The 19,715-nt window shown below is 34.2% G+C and overlaps 1 protein-coding gene across 1 annotated transcript; it reads right to left on the bottom strand.

Moving 5' to 3' along the window:
- Positions 1 to 10,663: 10,663 nt before the first annotated feature.
- LOC134282207 (cysteine dioxygenase-like) lies at positions 10,664 to 12,400 on the bottom strand. Its single transcript, XM_062764644.1, has 3 exons — positions 12,204 to 12,400; positions 11,223 to 11,473; positions 10,664 to 10,919 (listed from the first exon to the last, which is right to left on the bottom strand). Exons 1-3 carry the CDS (start codon positions 12,359 to 12,361, stop codon positions 10,729 to 10,731), a joined length of 600 nt encoding a protein of 199 aa, XP_062620628.1. The 5' UTR covers positions 12,362 to 12,400; the 3' UTR covers positions 10,664 to 10,728.
- Positions 12,401 to 19,715: the final 7,315 nt, after the last annotated feature.

Genomic DNA, 19,715 nt, shown 5'->3' with positions numbered 1-19,715 from the left:
GAGGACTGAAGTTAGGCGAAGAAGGGGGTAGTGTGACGGTGCACATTTTAATGTTTTTGAATTCTGACATAATTTTATATAATCAAGGATAATCAATATTTATTTTATTCTTCTAATTAAATTATAAGCAAATTTTATTTAAAAGTTTATGATTTTGAAAATAGGAAATATTTAGAATTAAGTGTACCTTCTAAATAAATAAATTAGTTTATTTGTGCGGATTAACATTCACGCATAAGTTCCCTTTATTTCTTGATCAAACATATGTTACAATTTATTTCAAGTAATACTTTCTCACATATCGGCAATTATCAATGGTAAAGTTAATTTGTAATATAAACATTTGCCTGTCCATCTATTCATCTGTCAGAACATACGTATTTGAGTTAATTACTATCACTTCGGGATTAACTCTTAACAATAGATGCCAGAATAAGTGAGAATCTCTTCGGCAAGTTAAATCAAACTCTAGGTAATAAGGGACGCTATCCCTGTGAGGCTCCGATAGGGATATCAATTAAATTCTATTAATGACAATCATAATTAAAAATAATTATCCCCCTTGAGTGACCTCTCAAAGGACAGGTTGAGGGTTTAAGTTTGTTCTCTCGTCTCCCTCTCGTCACTTACGCTCGGGACACGAGACAATAAACATTGTTTAACCTCAACCTTGTCATATTTTAAAGGTCAGTATTGAAACTTTTACTTATTTTATATTTTTAACAAATATTTAGCATTCTTAGTTATGCATTCAGTTTTATTCTAAATTAACAGTTAGAATTATCATTTGTGAATTATAGTTAGGATACATATTTACTGTAAAAGATTAATTATTAGTCATCTCATAATTAAGTATAAATTCCTTCAAAAAGTTAACTAAGTCCGGGAATAAATATCGTACTTCGTCGCGTTATTATTAAAGTTAAGTATAGTGTTCGGTTTCCTTCTACAATATTGTGTTCAATGTTATTTTGTTAAAATGATGTTACTTGTTAAATTGTATCAGACGCCATAACTTTTGTAATAATTTTAGCACCGGAAATGTAACCGGAAGTAAGTTTTCAATATGGCCGCCAATATTTAATGGCGGACCACTGTATTGTATCTTTAATATAAATTTAAGTACTTGATCATTTAATTCAATATGAATATTCATGTTTTGTACATTAATATCAATCAATAACATCTTGTAAATTAATTGATCTTTATTATGGTAATATACTTACTTACGCTCGGGACACGAGACAATAAACATTGTTTAACCTCAACCTTGTCATATTTTAAAGGTCGGGCCAACAAGGACTATCCAAAGGGCCAAGGACAAAGGTGTACTAGCGTAAGGCAATCCAGAGCTAATTCCCTGGCGGCTGAAAGCTCGCCGTAATATAAGCATTGCATCCACGAAGCTGCTGTTTTTATAATTAAATGATTTCTTCACTTCAAAGAATAGAAATGCTATCTTTAAAGTAATGTTTGTTTGCCCTCTCTTGACTCAGAGTAAAATTATTTATTTTATACAAAATTTTATTCACATAAGTGAATGGGATTGGGCAGCAGGCAAAGCCTATTTTAGCCCTCTCCCTAATTATAAACTAGATGCTGTCATGAGACAGTAATACCCGCACTTAGGTGTTTGCCTCTAAATGCACACTTCTTCATATTGGGCTTTACCACGGAAAAAAATCAATATAATTCAATAATTTACATAATACATGTATTCTTCTAATTGAGCATATGCTCAGGTGACCATGTAGCTGCAGATCTGCAGCGTTATGGTTTTATATATTTGTCTTTGACCATAACGCTACAGATCCCCATATGCAAAAAAGGTGCAATTTACGGCGCAATATTTTTTGCGCACTTATGGGCAGAATTTCTTCATTTTCTAGCATTGGTCAATCAACTACCTTTCACTGCCAAATTTTAGACACATTCTGTAGTCAAAATGTATATTTTGTCCACCTCGCAGCCATTTATAGTCATCTCTACAGGCAATAAACTCGCTTGATATGAATTTTATGCAATGTAACAAATAATTTTAATCAAGCGAGTTTATCTCGTGTAGAAACGACTATAAAAGGATTGGAGATGGATAAAATATACAGATTAGTTAAATAATGTGCCTAAATTAGGGGGTGAAAGGTACTAAATTGACCGAGAAATTCTCCCCAGAAGTGCGCAAAAAAATATTGCACCGTAAATTGCACCTTTTTTGCATTACTGGATCTGTAGCTTTATGGTCAAAGACTAATATATAAAACCATAACGCTATACAGATCTTCAGCTAGTGACCATGTGACCCATGGGCCTCCATCTTATAAGTATTTCATATTCTTAATTCATTACCAGTCGGAAATTAAACAACAGAATTAAATTCAGTGGCGTAGTATCCGGGGGGGCCAGGGGCTTTTTTTCCCAACCTTACTTACACTATAGGAAATGTTAATTGAAAGCCTGGTTGGCCCCTCCACTTTTAGAAATGTACCGAAAATGTAGTATAAGAATTAGTACTAGAAGTAGTTGACACTGAGAAAAAGTTTATCTAACCACCCCCCCCCCCCCCCCCGATGCTACGCCACTGAAATCAATGATGTAAATTAGGTTTGATAAGGGGGGGGGGCACATAATTGGAACTTTTAAATATATTTTCTCATATAGATTAACAACAAAAAATATTATTCAAATTAGTGTAAATTTAAGCGTTTTTGATGAATTTTTCAAAATGTGAAAAGTTTATTTATATTTGATTAGGCAGAAACTTCTTGAAGGCTGCCATATACACAATCAATTTAGTCAACCCCGACCCTCTCCCATCAACACACACACAAACACACCTTATTTGCCTGTTTTTGGAAATAGGCCTAGATGGCAAAGTTAAAATAAAACATCTTTTGTAAATGATAATTTTCAATTTGTTCTTGCACTATACATGTATCTGAACACCTGCATCACATTGGGCTTGCGTCACGTTCCCAACTTAAGTACTAGTTTTACCACTGGCATTATCATTTTAGATTTCACTGCACGTGCAGTAGGCTACTAGTGTGCATCATTACAGTCAGTAGGAATTATTTTATTTTGTGTTTTAACTGGATTATATTTCATGAAGATAACAGTGCCTAAATAATGACAATCGGTAAGTACAAGTTTTGGTATAGATTTGGGCAAAATAGTCTGAAATGCAAACGGTTAGGTTCAGCATCGGATGACCTTTGATCCTTTAAACTTACAATAGACGAATTTACATTCTGAAGAGTTATCCCCCGTTATCAACGTTACATTCAGTTACAAGATCCAGAATGTTTTTTTTTTCTGGGAGGGAGGTGGGGGAGGGGGAGGGGGTTCCAGACCAGAATTAGCCTGGTTCCCTGTCCCTGTTTTGTTTTATATACTCCGCGTCACTAGGGCCAGGTGGAGTACAATGGAATCCACCTGGCTCTCCTGCCTTGGCAAGGATGAGACAGGGGACCAGAATTTCCTGAGAAGCAAAAAAAAAAAAAAAAAAAAAAAAAAGAAGTTATGGTTGGGTCTGTTTTCTAGGGTGGAGGGACACTTAGGGCATCCAAAGTCATTTTTATTTCCTCCAGTATATATTATAGTCCTGCAAATTCCAGGGGGGGGGGGTGTTGAGGGGGGGATCTCCCAATCCATTTCCCTGTCCCTGTAATGACAAATGATCATGTGACTCCTCAATAGTAGGAAACTTTTTCCATTTCGCTATATATAATTTTGTTTCTTGTGTTATTATGTTATGTAAATTTAATGGTATAAAGGTTGTGAACCCCTAGAGGTCATCCCCACTCTCCTAATGAGCTGAAATGTTCACAATATGACTGCATTAAATTGAATAAAAGTGAATCAATAATAAGATTACTTGAAATTTTATTCATGAATTTGTGTCAACCTATCTTCTTATAATTAGAAATGAAAATCATTCAGAGACAGACCATATTAAACTATTTGTATAAACATTTTTTTAAATGTAAAAACAAGTAGTAGTTTGCATACATGAACATTGAACAGGGGTCTGGGAAGGGGTGAGGGGAAGGATCGTGTTAATATTTCTTTATTTACGTCTTAATTAATGGTTGAAAACTCCTAAAATGAATGTTGACCTCAAATCTAACTTGTCCTCATTATTTTTTAAGTGGTGGTGTCGCCATATGAGTGAAAAAGAGGGATGTTTAACAACAAACAAAATGACATAAAAACACAATATTGATTTGCGTTAAGAAATATGCAGGGGATTTTTTCCATCATAAATCTTCTTCTCAAGAACAACAAGGGCATTATTGTCCCCCATTTTGGGGAGAGGGAGGGGATATTAAATCTCATTTGTCTGTCAGTCTGTCCATCTTATTTACAGCTAGTATGTGCATCTGTCACAATAAATTTAATCTTGGTCATAACTTTTGAATAATAAGAGATTGTGCTTTCATATTTCACATGTACATTACCACAAAACTTTCTAAATATACTATGATTTTTTAAACGAAGTGAGACCTTGACCTTAAAGTTCTACCTACTTTCCAAAAAATAACATTTTAAATTGATCATTTTGAAAGAGAAAAGAAAGGGCATTCAAATTATACATGTTTATTACATGTAAAGACTTTTCTAAATATATCATGACTTTTGACTCTGTGACCTTGACCTAGAAGTTTAACCTACTTTTAAAAATATTATATTATATATATATAACTTTTGATTCAAAAGAGATAGGACTTTCATATTTGACATGTACATTACCTGCAACAAAATGTTTCAGAGCATGCTATGATTTTTCCCCTTTGACCCAATTTTCAAAAATTGATATATGATAGGGGTGAATATTTGACACACAATCTGCCATAAATTATGGCATCCCATTCACTAAAACACAGAAAGCAGAGGACCACAATTCTTTGAATTTGCTTGTATAATCTTGATAGATGGAAACATCCTCATATAATGTAGATTCAAGTTTTTTATGCCACACCATGATTAGGAATACATACATGTATAGTTTTTGTCATGTCCGTCCTCCACCCTTCCATCTGTCTTTCCATCGGGCTCAAAGAAACTTTCTAGATATTTTTATCAAAGTTCATATGTTGATGCATACTGATGTAAATATCCAACTGCAGCAATATTTTTTGACTTTGACTTTTCCTTTGACCTTCACTTAACTTTTCTTTAAATTACTGTTTAGCTTTATTTTAAAGAAACCGTTCAAAATGTGTAATGAAACTTCACATGATGATACATACTGATGTAAGCTTTACAATGCGTCACTCTTTTTTTACCTTGACCATTCCTGTGACCTTGACCTCACTTTTCTAAAATTAATGTCTAGATCAGTTTTGAATAAACCATTCAAGATATATTTATCAAACTTCATATGCTGATACATACTGCTGAGAGCTATTAATACATCAACTCATTTTGACCTTGAATTTTCCTTTGACCTTGACCTCACTTTTTAAATTATGTGTTTATCTTAGTTTTAAATAAACCATTAATTATAGTTTTATCAAACTTCATATGCTAATAGTAAATTCATACTGATGTAAGCTTTTCAACTGCAACAACATTTTGGCCCCAACCTTTCCTTTGACCTCTCTTTTTTTTTTTTTAGAAAAGGTGTTAAGCTCAGCTTCATTAAATCATTCAAGATATTTTTATCAAACATAATATGCTGATATGTATTAGTGAAGCTACTCACCTGCATCAAAAACTTCACCTTGCACATTCCTGTGACCTTGACCTCCATCCTTTTTAATTTGTATTTCGCATAGTTTTAAAGAAATGATTTAAGACATTTTTAAAACATCATTTTACGACCCCCATTAGTCCCCCCGTGGCAAAATCAACATTCCGAAACCTTACTGCACATCTACATGACACCACCAACCATCTCCCAAAAGATGATTAGCCTACTGTGTAAAATGTAAGAGGAGTTCAGGGAAGAGGGGGCTTTTTGCATAAAAAACGTCATTTTTCGACCCCCATTTGACCCCCCAGGGCAAAATCAAAATTCCAATACCCTGCTGTACATCAACATGACACAACCAACCATCTCCTTAAAGATGATTAGGCTACTATGTAAAATGTAAATGGCGACTATTGGGTTAACATCCTGCCTTGAACAGGATCACATAAGCCGCCAATTGCTCTTTGAACAATAAGCCCGGCTAAAGATGCTTAAAATGTGAAATTAATCAAGCAAAGGCTTGTACTAGAACAGCATTAGGGATTTTGTCAATCCAGTTAATATTAAATGTTAGATACTGCCTAAATCTAACAACATCCTGTAGAGTGTCAAGTCAGAGGTCAAATTCTATTAACCAATCAAATACTGTAAACCAACTTTTATTCGCGTGCGAGAAATTTTCGCGAAGTTCGCGAGAGCCTCGTCATCGAGCCAGTCCTTGAAGTGTTATTTGTCTATAGATAAAAGATCCAAAAAAGCTTAATCGCGAAAATTAATCGTCGCCAACCAATTTATCCCTGGTAAATCGCGAAATAAAGTCGTCGCGAATAATAGTTGGTTTACAGTAGTCAACTGCGAAATTATTGTTTTTCATATATTGGAACGAATAAGTCTAAAGTCGTTCCGTATTTGACATCTGACGTGACCTTCTATGGGATGTTGTTAGATGTTGTGTAGTGAGAATGCGAGAGGATCTAACATGTTGTTCTCTTAAGATTGGGATTTTGTTAAACTATATTTATATATATATTCAATAGGTTGAAGTAACTGATGAGCAGATCAATCCAACTTGAACATGATATCATTTCTCCAAGGATGAAAACAAGTCTCTCTGTACTCAAGCATTGATATTTTTAAAGTCGACTGAAACTGGAACAGGTCATACATGCAGACTACAGTGATGTGTTGCACAGTTCCGAAAACATGCAGCCACCACTAGCATAAGCATGATAAGTGTAAGTGGGTCATCAAAAAATGAGAACCACTCTAGGACTTTTCTGTTGGTTGATGATGGACTACAAACTGAATTTTCAACAAAGGAATCCACCTTGGTGCTTATTGGCTACTTTTGATGTGAACTTGTGCATTTATTATACTTAAATTTTAATTTCCTTGATAATACTAGACTTGCATAAACCAAATTCAGGTTTAGTTGATTTATTGAAGTAATGCAGTTCTAAGTTCCTCTCGCAAGATTATATCTCTGATGTATGAGACATCATTAATCACAGATTTTCTCTGTCCTCCTGTCGTGACTTGAGGGCTCGGACTTAGCTGTAAAAATGTTTATGATGCAAGAGAAAATAAATGTTGAACCCGATGTATGTAAATGTTGATAATAACATTAAATATTCTTTGATAACTAGTGTTAGTGTGTTGTTTTTTCCAATATGAGAATTCAGGGAGAAAATGACTTTTGGTTGAAAACCAGGGCTAAATTGTGTAGTCAATACTACAGTTTCCGTTGCGGAAACCTATAGTATACCCTATGTATATCAATATTGTAAACGCATACTGAAACCTTGCGTATATCTCAAGTTCCAGCAAGTTTCTGTTGCGGAAACCATTGGTAAACCATATGTATTTCAACCGTATAAGCATACTGAAACCTTGCGTATACATCAGGTTTCAGCAAGTTTCAGTTGCGGAAACCTATGGTACACCATAATATGTATTTCAACAGTATACGCATGCTGAAACCTCGCGTATACCGCAAGTTTCAGTTGCGGAAACTATTTGGATTCGTGGACACCTTTGGTTTCCGCACTGCGGAAACTTGATGAAACTTGAAGTTTCCGCACTGAAACTTTGAAGAAACTATTAGTAACCTTAAGTTTCCGCAGAGTTTCAGTAGAGTTTCAGCCATGCGGAAACTGTATTTTTCATCCAGTGTGGAACACACGTGTTGATAACGTAAACAAAGTGCCAGTTGATGCACCTTGGGTATTCGGAGAATGCTGACCAATAAGTAGGTCACTGTGAACAACTTTTGAATATCTCAAGTACTTACTGGCTTAGAATCATCAATCTTTTTCAATTAATGGATCTTGTGTACTCAGAAAATTTAAATCAATAAGTAGGTCACCATGACCTTCTTATAGTATTTTATAGTTTCATTTAAATATCTTCAGTCCTAACTGGCTAAGAATCATCAAACTTTGTCAGATGATGCATCTTTGGTCTTACGATAGGTTGTATAATTTATCAGAAGAGCGATTCAAGTACCTTGGGTCTCTTGTAATTAGGCATGGTGTAAATTATTTGAATTTGCAAGAAAACTGTTCTTTAAATACTTCCTACTTCTACGAGTGAAGTCCTTTTCAAATAGTCCTATGATATAACAGAAGTATGATGAGAAAACCTTTGGCGATAAATATAAATGTTATTGACATAAACTATAAATTATAAACATAACTAAAGCAATCGAAAGGAGCAAATTCAAAGAATTGTGATCCTCCGCTTTCGGTGTCTTTGTTGGTGAGATGTCATTTTTTATGACATATTGTGTCATTAAAAAATTATCACTGAAGGTTAAGGAGTCAGAAATCATAGCATATTCGGAAATACCTTGTCACAGGTATTGTACGTCAAATATGAAAGCCCTTCATAAGGAACAAAATGTGTTTGTGAAACACTGATCCCCCCGTATGGCAACATAACAAAAATAAAACTTTTCTTAAATGCAAATTAACAAAAGGTACTGTGAGCAATGAGCTCACTAAATGATACCCCCGCCTCCCCTATGGTTATAACTGGTGAAAATGTCCATGTTTTCCTGTGGCCGGGAAACCCAAAATATGTGTCGGATCAAAAAGTAAAATAGGAGGTGCACAATGGCAATATGTAATAAAGATTCTGTGAAAGTTTCATCAAATTTCATTCAGTGGTATGAGAGGAGTTACGGATAAGAGATGGGTACCCCAAAGCGTAACAGACGGAAGGAAGGACGGACGTATAGACGGACGGACGGACGGACGGAATTAACGATTACTATATACCCTCCCGCTTTTCAAGCGGGGGGTATAAATATATTATTACCTAAAGTAGGGTCTTCTCACAAGAAATACAATTGTGAAATACGAAATCCCTAGCACCACCTGTTTAAAAGTTGTGTCCAAGGATAATTTTTTTAAAGTAGGTCAAACTTCAAGGTCAAGGTCATTCTTGATATCCAATGAAAGGTCCAAATATGTGAAACATGAAAGCCATAGCCCTAACCCTTTAAAAGTTATGGGCAAGTTTTTTTTTGTTAAAAAATAGGCTAATCTTCAGGGTCAATGTCCGTGTCAAAGGTCTTGGATCTAATCAAAGGTCTTTACAAAAGGAATACATTTGTGCTAAGTCCTTACCATTCAAAAGATATGGTCAAGGTTAAAGTTTTTGATCCGTACAGAAATCGTCAAGATTAAAATTGTTGGTATTAAATGAAAAGACAAGAAAATACATAGGTGAAATATGAAAGTCTAAGTATCTACCGTTCAAAAGTTGTGGCCAGGGTTAAAGTTTTTTAAAAAGTAGGTCAAACTTCAAGGTCAGGGTCAAAGTTCTTGATATCCAATTAAATTTCTTCTCACAAAGATAACATACGTAAAGTGTGAAAGCCCTATCTTTTAAAGTGAAAAAGTTATGGCCAAGGTAAAAGTTTTTTTTAAAGTAAGTCATACTCCAAGTACAAGGCCAAAAGGTCAAAGTTGTTGGTATCCAATGAAAGGTCTTGCCACAAAGAATACATATGTGAAATATGAAAGGCCAAGTATCTACCGTTCAAAGTTGTGGCCAAGGTTAAAGTTTTTTAAAGTAGGTCAAATGTCAAGGTCAAAGGTTAAAAGTTTTTGGTATTCAATTAAAGGTCTTCTTACAAGGATTTCATGTGTGAAGTATTAAAGCCCTAACCCTTACTGTTCAAATGTGATAGCCAATATTAAAGTTTTTTACATAAGAAGGGAAATCTCACAGGTAAAGGTCAAAATTGTTGGTATCCAATCAAAGGTCTTGCCACAAAAAGACATATGTGAAACATGTCATTCCTAGTATCTACTATTCAAAAGTTATGACCAAAATAAAAGTTTGGATTTTTTGTAAAAGTTGTTCAAATTTGGTGGTACCCAAAGAAAGGTTTTGTCACAAGGAATACACGTATGTAATATGAAAGTCATAGCTCTGCTTAATCAAACGTTATGGCCAAGGTTAAAGTTTTTTTTTTCTGACGGACGGATAGACGAATGAGATTTAGTGTCCCATCACTTTTGCGAAAGTGGGGGACAACAAACCAAGATGGAATAATTCAATATATGGATCTCTTTTTATATTACCGATACAATTGTTCGAAACTTCTTTATGTTTGAAAATCATGAATCATTATGAATTAATAATATGTAAAATATGTACAAAAATAAATCATGAAATTTATAATACTTTTCTCGCATTCTTAATTATAATACATGTATAATAAAACACATTTTAAAATGCATTAACGATATGACGCTACGGTTTGTTAGAGATTCATATTTCATGTCAAATAAGATTAAAGATAAAAAATGTTTTTTTAAAAGACAGCAGTTAAAAATATTCTGGATATTTTAAAACATTGTTCAAGGGCAAGTACACAATAATAACGACGGTGCACATTAAAAATAATGTAACCTTGAATTCACAGCAGGAGATTTTTTAAAAATATTAATAAAAATACTCTTCCTACGCCGAAGTAAATAAAGGAATAAATCTCGATTACATTTTAGTAGGCATTACGGATCAGTTTACTTGGAACAACAAGAACGGGCGCAGCATTGTTCGGTGAAGTCATGGTCGTATCCCATTGGAACCTCTGTAGATTTCCCTGTGTCGTCATCATATTTCTTACACGTGGAAAAGGGTGGGGAAAAAAGGTGTAAAGTGACAGCGCCGTTCACGTGACTTTTATTTCCAAGTCGGTGAAGTCCGTCTGCGTCTATAAAAGATGAATATTGTTACAAAGTAGTACAGTAGACAACTTACATATACTTATATAGACCGCTTACATGTAGGTATTTCTAATTTACGAGAAAAAAAATCCCACAATTTTATAAACAATTCTTCAAAGTTTAAGATATTATTTTATAAAACTTTGTTTTTCGTTCCTTTCAATTATTTAACATAGGAACTGCCTTTTGTTTCTGAATAGACTACAATGAACCTGTAAGAAAACATTTTATATTTTGGCTATATACCATAGATTGCTTGATGATTTTTTTTTAGAATTAAAAACACCTACCCGTGATATGGGCCACATCATTAAGTTTGTACACCCTGTCATCTATTTTCTCCATTTTGCATCCACAACAGCTCTCACATGGCGTCATATCCGGATTTTTATACAGTTCCTCGAATACTTCTCCTTTCAGAGTCTTCATGAAGCAGTGGGAGTTTGGGTGGTTATGTATGGGGCTTTCCTGACCAGTGTTCCAACACAGAATCATCAGATTATAATGACCATTCCCTTTGTCCAGCAGGGTCCGCGTGTATCTGTATAGTAAATAATGGAATCGACACTAATGAAAAAGAATTTTGATCACCACATTTTAAGAAATATATATATGTTTATTAATTTCTGTTAAAATGCGTTCAAACTTTTAAATCAAAGCCTTTGTGTGTCATCCTCATTCCGCAATTGTACAAATGTGTACAATATATTTATCACTTGGCAAAAGCAAACACATTGTGATTCAGTTATTTTTGGGGGGGGTCAGGCTTCTGTTGATCTTTTCAAAATATTGATTATGAAATTTAAAATGGACTATTTATAATGATATATTGTGAGTTAATGTCAATACATCCTACCATATGATAGAATTTTAAGAAAAAAGTTATCGGGAGAAAAACTCACAAATACAATTATTTGATGAGCAATTTAGAAATTCACATATGCAATTAAACCAAAATTATAAAAATAAATATGAAAATGAAAACTAAATTAGTAAGAACAATGGATGTAATACATATTTACTTTTCAAAAAGTAATCCATACTCTTTAAAGACCAAGGTTTAACCGTTTTTTTAAATTTATATTTCAAACAACCATTTAATTCTTTTTATTATATTAAAATGGAAAATTTAAACAAAAATTTAAGTCATTTTTTTTTATTTTATTATATTGAAAAAAACTATGTGCCTTTTTCCGGGTTCCAAGAGGAGAATTTCTTTCAAAAATATTTTAAAAATATAACAAAAGAACTAAAATGAATTGTTATCTTACTTTTTCTTACTCCAGATCTCCTTATCCTGCCAGTCTTTGGGCTGACTTTTATACCTAGCCATCAGCTCCTTAACCTTCTCTACTGAGTCCTCGTCTAATCCGAACGCCAGCAACTTCCTAAGATCAGCCTGTAGATTTCTCAAGTTGTAGTGTTCCATTGTTTTGTGGCCCCGTAAGTGCAACACTCACAGTCTAGTGTCAAGTCTGACTACAACAAAAATTTTTAAACTACAAACTGGGTACGTCGTATATAATGTCAGAATTTTTTTTTTGTTATTCGTATTTATTTATAGTTTAATCGGATGACTTCTTGGAAATGTATACAAGGTCGAAATGTTGTAAATAAAACTTCGAATTTGATGGAAAATTAACAATGTTTTAATGTGTAAATATGTTGAATTTTCCAAGACAAGGTTTCAAAAGAATGCCAAGAAGAAATGATAAAGTATTTAATTTCTTTTCCTCAGTAAGTATCACAAAAATATGAAGTTTATTATTAGAGTATCTTCGGTGTAATAAATACTTTTTTATACGCCCGTCTTAAGACGGGACATATTATGTCATAGGCTTCTTGTCCGTCTGTCTGTTCGTCTGTCCGTCCGTCCGTCCGTCCGTCTTTTAGCTTTTCTCGTGTCCGGCTCATAACTTTAATACTATAAGGCCTAAAGTTATCAAACTTTGTCAGCTGATACATCTTGGGTGGAAGGTGTGTCGCGCACAAAAAGTACGCATAAAGTCAGCATAAACTTGACAGCAATCTATACAAATATAATGTATGTAAGAGAAATTCCACCACTCCCATGAGTCTATTTATCAAGCACTAGTCAAGAAGAATTTTGATAACAGAAAATTGCATGTCAAATTAGAGAGAGAAATTAATGAGTTTAGTGTGAGGAGTACATGTAGCTGTCAGAGCATCTGTGCTATCTATATCCCTTGAGTATTGGGCCAAATGGGTAAGCCTGTTGGATTAAAAATAGCTCTTGTTGGCTAGCCAAAGTTTTAAAATGAATTTGATGAGAAGAAATTAAAAATAATTTGATATTGCATATTAAACTACATGTATTTTGATATTACATAATATTATGAACTTAAAAGTTAATTTTATGGGGGTAGGGGTGGAATCTGCATGTCCATATGAATTGCATATTAACAATTAACTGTGTGACATTAAATCTAAAAAAAAAATCATTGATGTTTTATATGTTTTAAAAATGTTTTATGGTAGATAGTGCAGATCCAATAATCTTTTTGGGAGTAATGAGTATAAAAGTATCCAGTTAAAGATTAATTAATGTGTTCAATGTAGGAAGGCTAGCTGCATGTCTCTTTCATTTCTTCAGAGCAAGATTTTATCTGTATCCTTCGGGAATTAGACAGAAGAACTGTTGGTCAGTTTATATTTGATGGCCAGCCTTTTATTTCCAAAATTAATTAGGTATAGATGAAATTGGGAAGACTAATTTGATATTGTTTAATATGATAGGCATTTGGCAAGGTATAGAAATCTATGAATGATGCAATATTTGTTATAATTAATGTCTACACCACAGGAGATGGATAAACAAATTTTTTAAGGTGTGTAAAAATCATTGAAATCTTAAAATCAAGGTTGAAATGATTTTCCTGCACTTTTAACTGTTTAAGATACATTGTCATTGTAATTTTTTGACGGGCGTATCATGCTGTGGCGTGGCACTTTATTAATTAAGAAAATGCTAAATACATGTTTTTTTCAAACTTACGTAACATATTTAACATTCAACCATAAGATTAAGAACAGCTATACCCCCAGTAAATTCTTTGCGATTAAGTTTCCAGTGTTATCTTGTGGTCGACCTAGATGTTCAATGTATAAATTGACCGAGTTAACTGGAACGTAAAACTTCACTCAGTAGATTTAAATGATATGTTGACAACCCAGACGCCGATATTCTTCACTTTACTACTTCTTTAATATTAAATATAACCTAGATTTAGTTCGTCGGAAGCACAAACACGTGTTGTACAGACTCTAGGTCACTTCGCCGCCGCCATATTGAAAGCAATGTTGCAGTTGATGAAACAGGAGTTGATCAGCATGGTCAGGAAACAGAACCGTGTGTGTTAAAATAACAAAGGACCTTGAATTGCGTAAGAAGTTGGATGGTAATGATTGAGAGACGATGTATGTATCGGATGATGGAATATAGATGTATGTGGCGATGCCGATTTCTCCACGTGCTTCAGATGGGCTGTTTACCACGTTTACGGAAGGGGATAGTTTTCTGTCTCGCGAGTCCTCGGTGGTAGCGGACTTGGTGACTTGCTTTTGATCCGGAGATAATTATTTATTTTGTTTGTAAAAATATAAATCATATATACTTACATGTACAAAGTAAACAATTAAACAAAACATCTATTTTTTCTTCAGTGTATTTATACGCCAGTCATGTATCATACATATAACGTATTAAGCAGGTTTACCTTTGACCCTTCATTATTATTTCAATAGAGAAATCTACATGCCACAGGGATCACGGAGAATAAAGAGATTTACTTTTGGAGTATTTATCATAGGGAAAAAATTGGAAATGGAAATATATAAATACATTGTATATATATTTATTTATATATATTGTAGTTATTATTGTCGTCTATTAAAGGTGCATGGACACAGATTCGAAATTAGTATTTTATATATAATATCACAGCGTATATATTTTAATAGCATTTCACACAAAAATATAATAAGAACTAGATGAGATCTCGTTGCGAGCAACGAGTAGGTCTTCCGTTGAATTTCTCGGTAAGACGAGATGTGATTTTGACTGAGACATTCGTAAAAAGAGAATGACATTAAATTTTCTGTCAATAAATTTAAAGTTTCTGATTTTCATCATGATTTTCTGAACATCTTTTGTTCAATATGGCTTATAAAAATACTCCTCCTTTTCGAGACGTGTAAAGCATAAGAAATATTGCATTTTGGCTCCTTGCAACCCCTTATTCTGTTAGCTAAGACAACAATTTTATCAAATATTGTTGCAAATCGTTAAGATGAATATCTTTGCCTCTTTAATGTATCACAAAATATTGATCATTAAAGAGGTACATCTGCAAGACCTTTGGTCACTTTAAGCCTTAAGTTTAAGGAGTCAGCCACTTTTTCTAGATATCAAATGAAAGGTCTTGCGATTTCATAGACTTTTTTGTTCAACACCGATTCAGAGATATCTTTTCCTTGTGAAGATATGCTAAATGGAAATATTTTGGGGCCACCACTACAAGTCCCTAATGGGGTCGTTTTACAAAAATTCAAAGTATGCATATTGTAAAGAATATAACTCAGACCATCTTTTGTTCAATTTTGCTTATCAAAATATTCCCCCTTTTTGAGATATTGAGCATCAAAAATTCTACATTTTGGCCCCTCGTGACCCCTTATTACTTAACATTATATATTTTTGCAAATCGTTAAAATGACTACTTTTGCTGTAGTAATGTACAACAAAATATTGATCATTAATGAGTTATAGATAGAAGACTTTTTGCCCCTCTGAGCCCCTAATTTGAGGGGTCAGTCCCTTTTTCTTGATATCAAATGAAAGGTCTTGTGATTTCAAAGACTTATTCTTCAACACCTATTCAGAGATTTTTTTGTGGAGATATGCTAAATGGAAATATTTAGGGGCCATGCTACAGGTCCTAAATGGGGCCGTTTTACAAAACTTCAAAGTATGCTTAATGTTTAAAATATTATTCTGACCATTTTTTGTTCAATATTGCTTATCAAAATATTCCCTCTTTTCAATATATGAAGCGTCAAAGATTTAGCATTCTGGCCCCTTCTGACCCCTAATTACGCAAGATATGCTTAAAAGTTCATAATATATTGTTGCAAATAGTCTAAAATTAAACATATTGAAAAATCGAGCAGAAAAAGTGATGAAATTTTTGGGACACTCGGGGGATCGATCCCGGGTCGCCCGCGTGACAATCCAACGCGCTATTAATTTAGCCATTGGGATCACCGCTTCGCGTTTTCAAATGCAAATATCTCGAGATTGGCTTTTTTGATTTTCAAACAAATTATATATTACGCTTCTGCAAAAGAGTCTCTATTCAATTCAAAAGCAAAAACATTAAAAAAAAACAAGAGGCCCATGGGCCTTATAGGTCACCTGAGCATCATGTGATTGACATTGGATCATGTTTTAAACTAGACACCATGGCATTCACAATGCTGAAAAAGACATCATAACTATATACTTAGCATGTTTAGTTTGGTTAATAAATACCTACAGACAGAGTAGGGGAACAAAGTGCATTTCGACTAATCAGTAATATTCAGCAATAATCAATATAGTGCCACTACCATACATAAATCCCCTGACCCTTGTCCACATATTTCACAATTTTGGAAAAGACACCCTTGCTTATCAAAATATTTGATCAATACAAAGTAGAAGGTTTCAAGCAATTAATTCATTTTCAGTATACAAGTAGAGCCTCCCCCCCCCCCCTTCTATAGTACCTCTGACCCAGGGACCTTGAAATTCACAATTCTGGAAGAATGGCCCTTGCTCATCATAACTATATAGGTAGTTCATCTGCTTAATCCCCAGGAGCAGAAAAGAAGATTTTCCAACAATTTCTGCATTTTCTCTGTATAACCAATGGAGCCCCGCCCTAACAATAGAACCCCTGACCCTGGAGCCATAAAATTCACAAAGGCATTCTTCCTCATCATGACTATGTACTTATTGATTTTATTTAATACCTAGTAACAGAGAAGACGATTTTAAAAGAAATAATGTATTTTCTCTATATAATCAATAGAGCCCCGCCCTAACACAAGAACCCCTGTCACAATCAATATTTAATTATAATTGTTTTTACATTATGTTTACGGTTTTTATTTTATTTACCCTTTACTGGACCTCTTCTAATTGTTACCTTTATTGAACCTCAAGTAAAGTTTTGCAGGCATTGGTCAGTTAAGACCTATTGTGTAGAGGGTATTTAAATCGCTGCATAGCTGACCAAGTAGCCGGGGTCCACGTTTTCAACGATTTTTTACATGCCATGCTTGAGGTACCGCAAAATGTGTAGATAAGTAGTTATCAACGGTAACCATTTATCCATAAGGGGTAAGTTTGTTTTTTATTTTATATGTCAGGTTTTGAGTAATACATTTGAAAGTAGAACTATTTAAGAATTTGAATTAAGTAATGTTTTTCGTTACTGTTTACGTATACAGTTTTGCTGGGTAGAGTTACTCATGCGTGTATTTTCTATTTTTGTGCAATGTACTAAGTTATGTACGTACGTAGGCTATTTTGTTTTGCCGCTTATAAAGTCGGCGTTGTGGGTTTAATAGTTAAAACCACTTTTGTTAAGATGTTGTGTATTCTTAACAGTTTTTCTTATTATAATAGTGCTCGGTTAGAATTACTGCTACTGTTTTGTATGGTGTGCCATAAGTGCAACTGTAGTCAATGTTGACGTGTTATTTTTAGTATACGTAACTTGCGACTTAAAATATTATTTAATTTAAAGGTTCCAGAGATATTCCAGCCATATTCTATCTATAAGGGCCATTTTGTGTGGACACGTGGTACCAGCGTTACCTGGACCGGAAACCCACTGGGCCAGTTGGCGGGAGTCCGTCGTGAAACGGGGAGAGTCAGGACGCGGTCGCGTGGTACACAGGAATTGATATGGATATAAAAAGACTTTAAGTGATATTTATTGTAGATAATTTTGTAAAAAAAATATGTTGTAAATATTTTTTTTTTTATTTTATTTATAGATAAAAAATTGTAAATAGAAAAAAAAATCTTGTTGTTGTCTGACTGAACAGAGCACGGCGGCTGTCGTGACAACCCCTGACCCTGGGGCCATAAAAATTCATAATTTTGGAAGAGGCATTCTTCTTCATCATAACTATATACTTATTTAGTTTATTTAATACTCAGGAGCAGAAAAGAAGACTTTCAAAGAATTAATATACTTTCACTTTATAATCAAATTAGAGCCCCACTGTAACACCAGAAGCACTGTCCCTGAAGCCATAAAAATTCACAATTTTGGAAGAAGCATTCTTGCTCATCATAACTATATACTTAGTTAATTCCTTGAATACCAAGCAGCAGAGAAGATTTTCAAACAATTTCTGCATTTTCTCATATAATTAATAGAGCCCCACCTTAACTCCAGAACCCCTGACCCTGGGGCCATAAACTTCACAATTTTGGAAGAGGCATTCTTGCTCATCATAACTATATACTTAGTTAATTCTTTGAATACCCAGGAGCAGAGAAGATTTTCAAACAAATTCTGCATTTTCTCTATATAATCAATAGAGCCCCCCCCCCTTACACTAGAACCCCTGACCCTAGGGCCATGAAATTCAAAATTTTGCAAAAGGCATTCTTTCTCATCATAATTATGTATTTAATTAGTTTATTTAATACCCAGGAGCAGAGAAGAAGATTTTAATGCATTTTTACTATATAATCAATTGAGCCCCGCCCTAGCACTACAACCCCTGACCCTGGGGCCATGAATTTCACAATTTTGGTAGAGGACTCAATGGCCATTACATTCATGCTAACAGTTTGACTGCCTGATGTCCAAGAGTAAAGAAGATTTTTAAAGATTGCACTAATTTTAGTGGTTTTGGTCCCACCCAACAGGCCCCAGGGGGCAGGGACCATGAAATTTACAATTTTTGTTCCCCTTCACCCATACATGCTTTGTGTAAAATTTGGTGGAAATTGGTTGAGTGGTTGCAGAGAAGAAGCTGAAAATGTTCAAATGTTAACGCACGACGAACGACGCACGACGACGGACGAAAACGGATAGCAATAGGTCACCTGAGTCTACTCAGGTGACCTAACAAAAGTTGAAAAATTGCATTTTTGAATATCGCTTCCGGTAGCGACCGGAAGTATTGACGACACATGGAAAGGTGATTCTGCAAAGCTATGTCACGAACTATCATCTCCAATAAGTCTCAAGTTCATATATTAAGCAGTTTTCGCTACTTAGCTAAGACAAAATCGCTTTTTAAAATCAGGAAATTGTCGATATCTCACGACCGGAAGTGACGGCGTCAACGAAAAAAAAATTCCAATAAGGTTCAGATCAATACTTATCAGATGTGAAAGTTTCATGAGAATCAGGCCAATAGTTTACGAGAAATTGAGTGCACAAGTTCGGTAAGAATAGGGAAAAAGAAACCGAAGAATAACAAGAAGGTGTTCCGTTGGAGACGAAAGACTTTAATTTAATTTCATCTGAAAGTTAATGAAACTTCAATTTTTGGATTGGTTTGATTGACACATCTTTGCACTCAAAAATTTTACTTAAATTGATTCTTTATACTTGGCAATCTTGTTATGTATTAATGAAAAATATTAAAACTTTATTAAATCTAGAAAATTTTATACAGAGAGGAAGTGTTAGAATGCAAAACCCCTTCAGAAGTATCATCATTCCGCGATAAGTGATGTGTACAGAGTTTAG

This window comes from Saccostrea cucullata, unplaced genomic scaffold, assembly GCF_032062105.1.
Source record: "Saccostrea cucullata isolate Sc308-1 unplaced genomic scaffold, CSIRO_AGI_Scuc_v1 ctg1719, whole genome shotgun sequence".
In the NCBI taxonomy this organism is placed as follows: domain Eukaryota; kingdom Metazoa; phylum Mollusca; class Bivalvia; order Ostreida; family Ostreidae; genus Saccostrea; species Saccostrea cuccullata.
Note: the sequence above shows the minus strand (reverse complement) of the source record. Positions and strands in the feature narration are given on the sequence as shown.

Excerpts from the sequence above, each read along its gene's own strand:
- LOC134282207 (XM_062764644.1), bottom strand. The coding sequence starts at position 12,361 with ATGGAACACTACAACTTGAGAAATCTACAGGCTGATCTTAGGAAGTTG. Across the intron at positions 11,474-12,203 it reads GAGATCTGGAGTAAGAAAAA|ATACACGCGGACCCTGCTGG; the intron begins GTAAGATAACAA and ends TTTACTATACAG. Across the intron at positions 10,920-11,222 it reads TGATGTGGCCCATATCACGG|ACGCAGACGGACTTCACCGA; the intron begins GTAGGTGTTTTT and ends CATCTTTTATAG.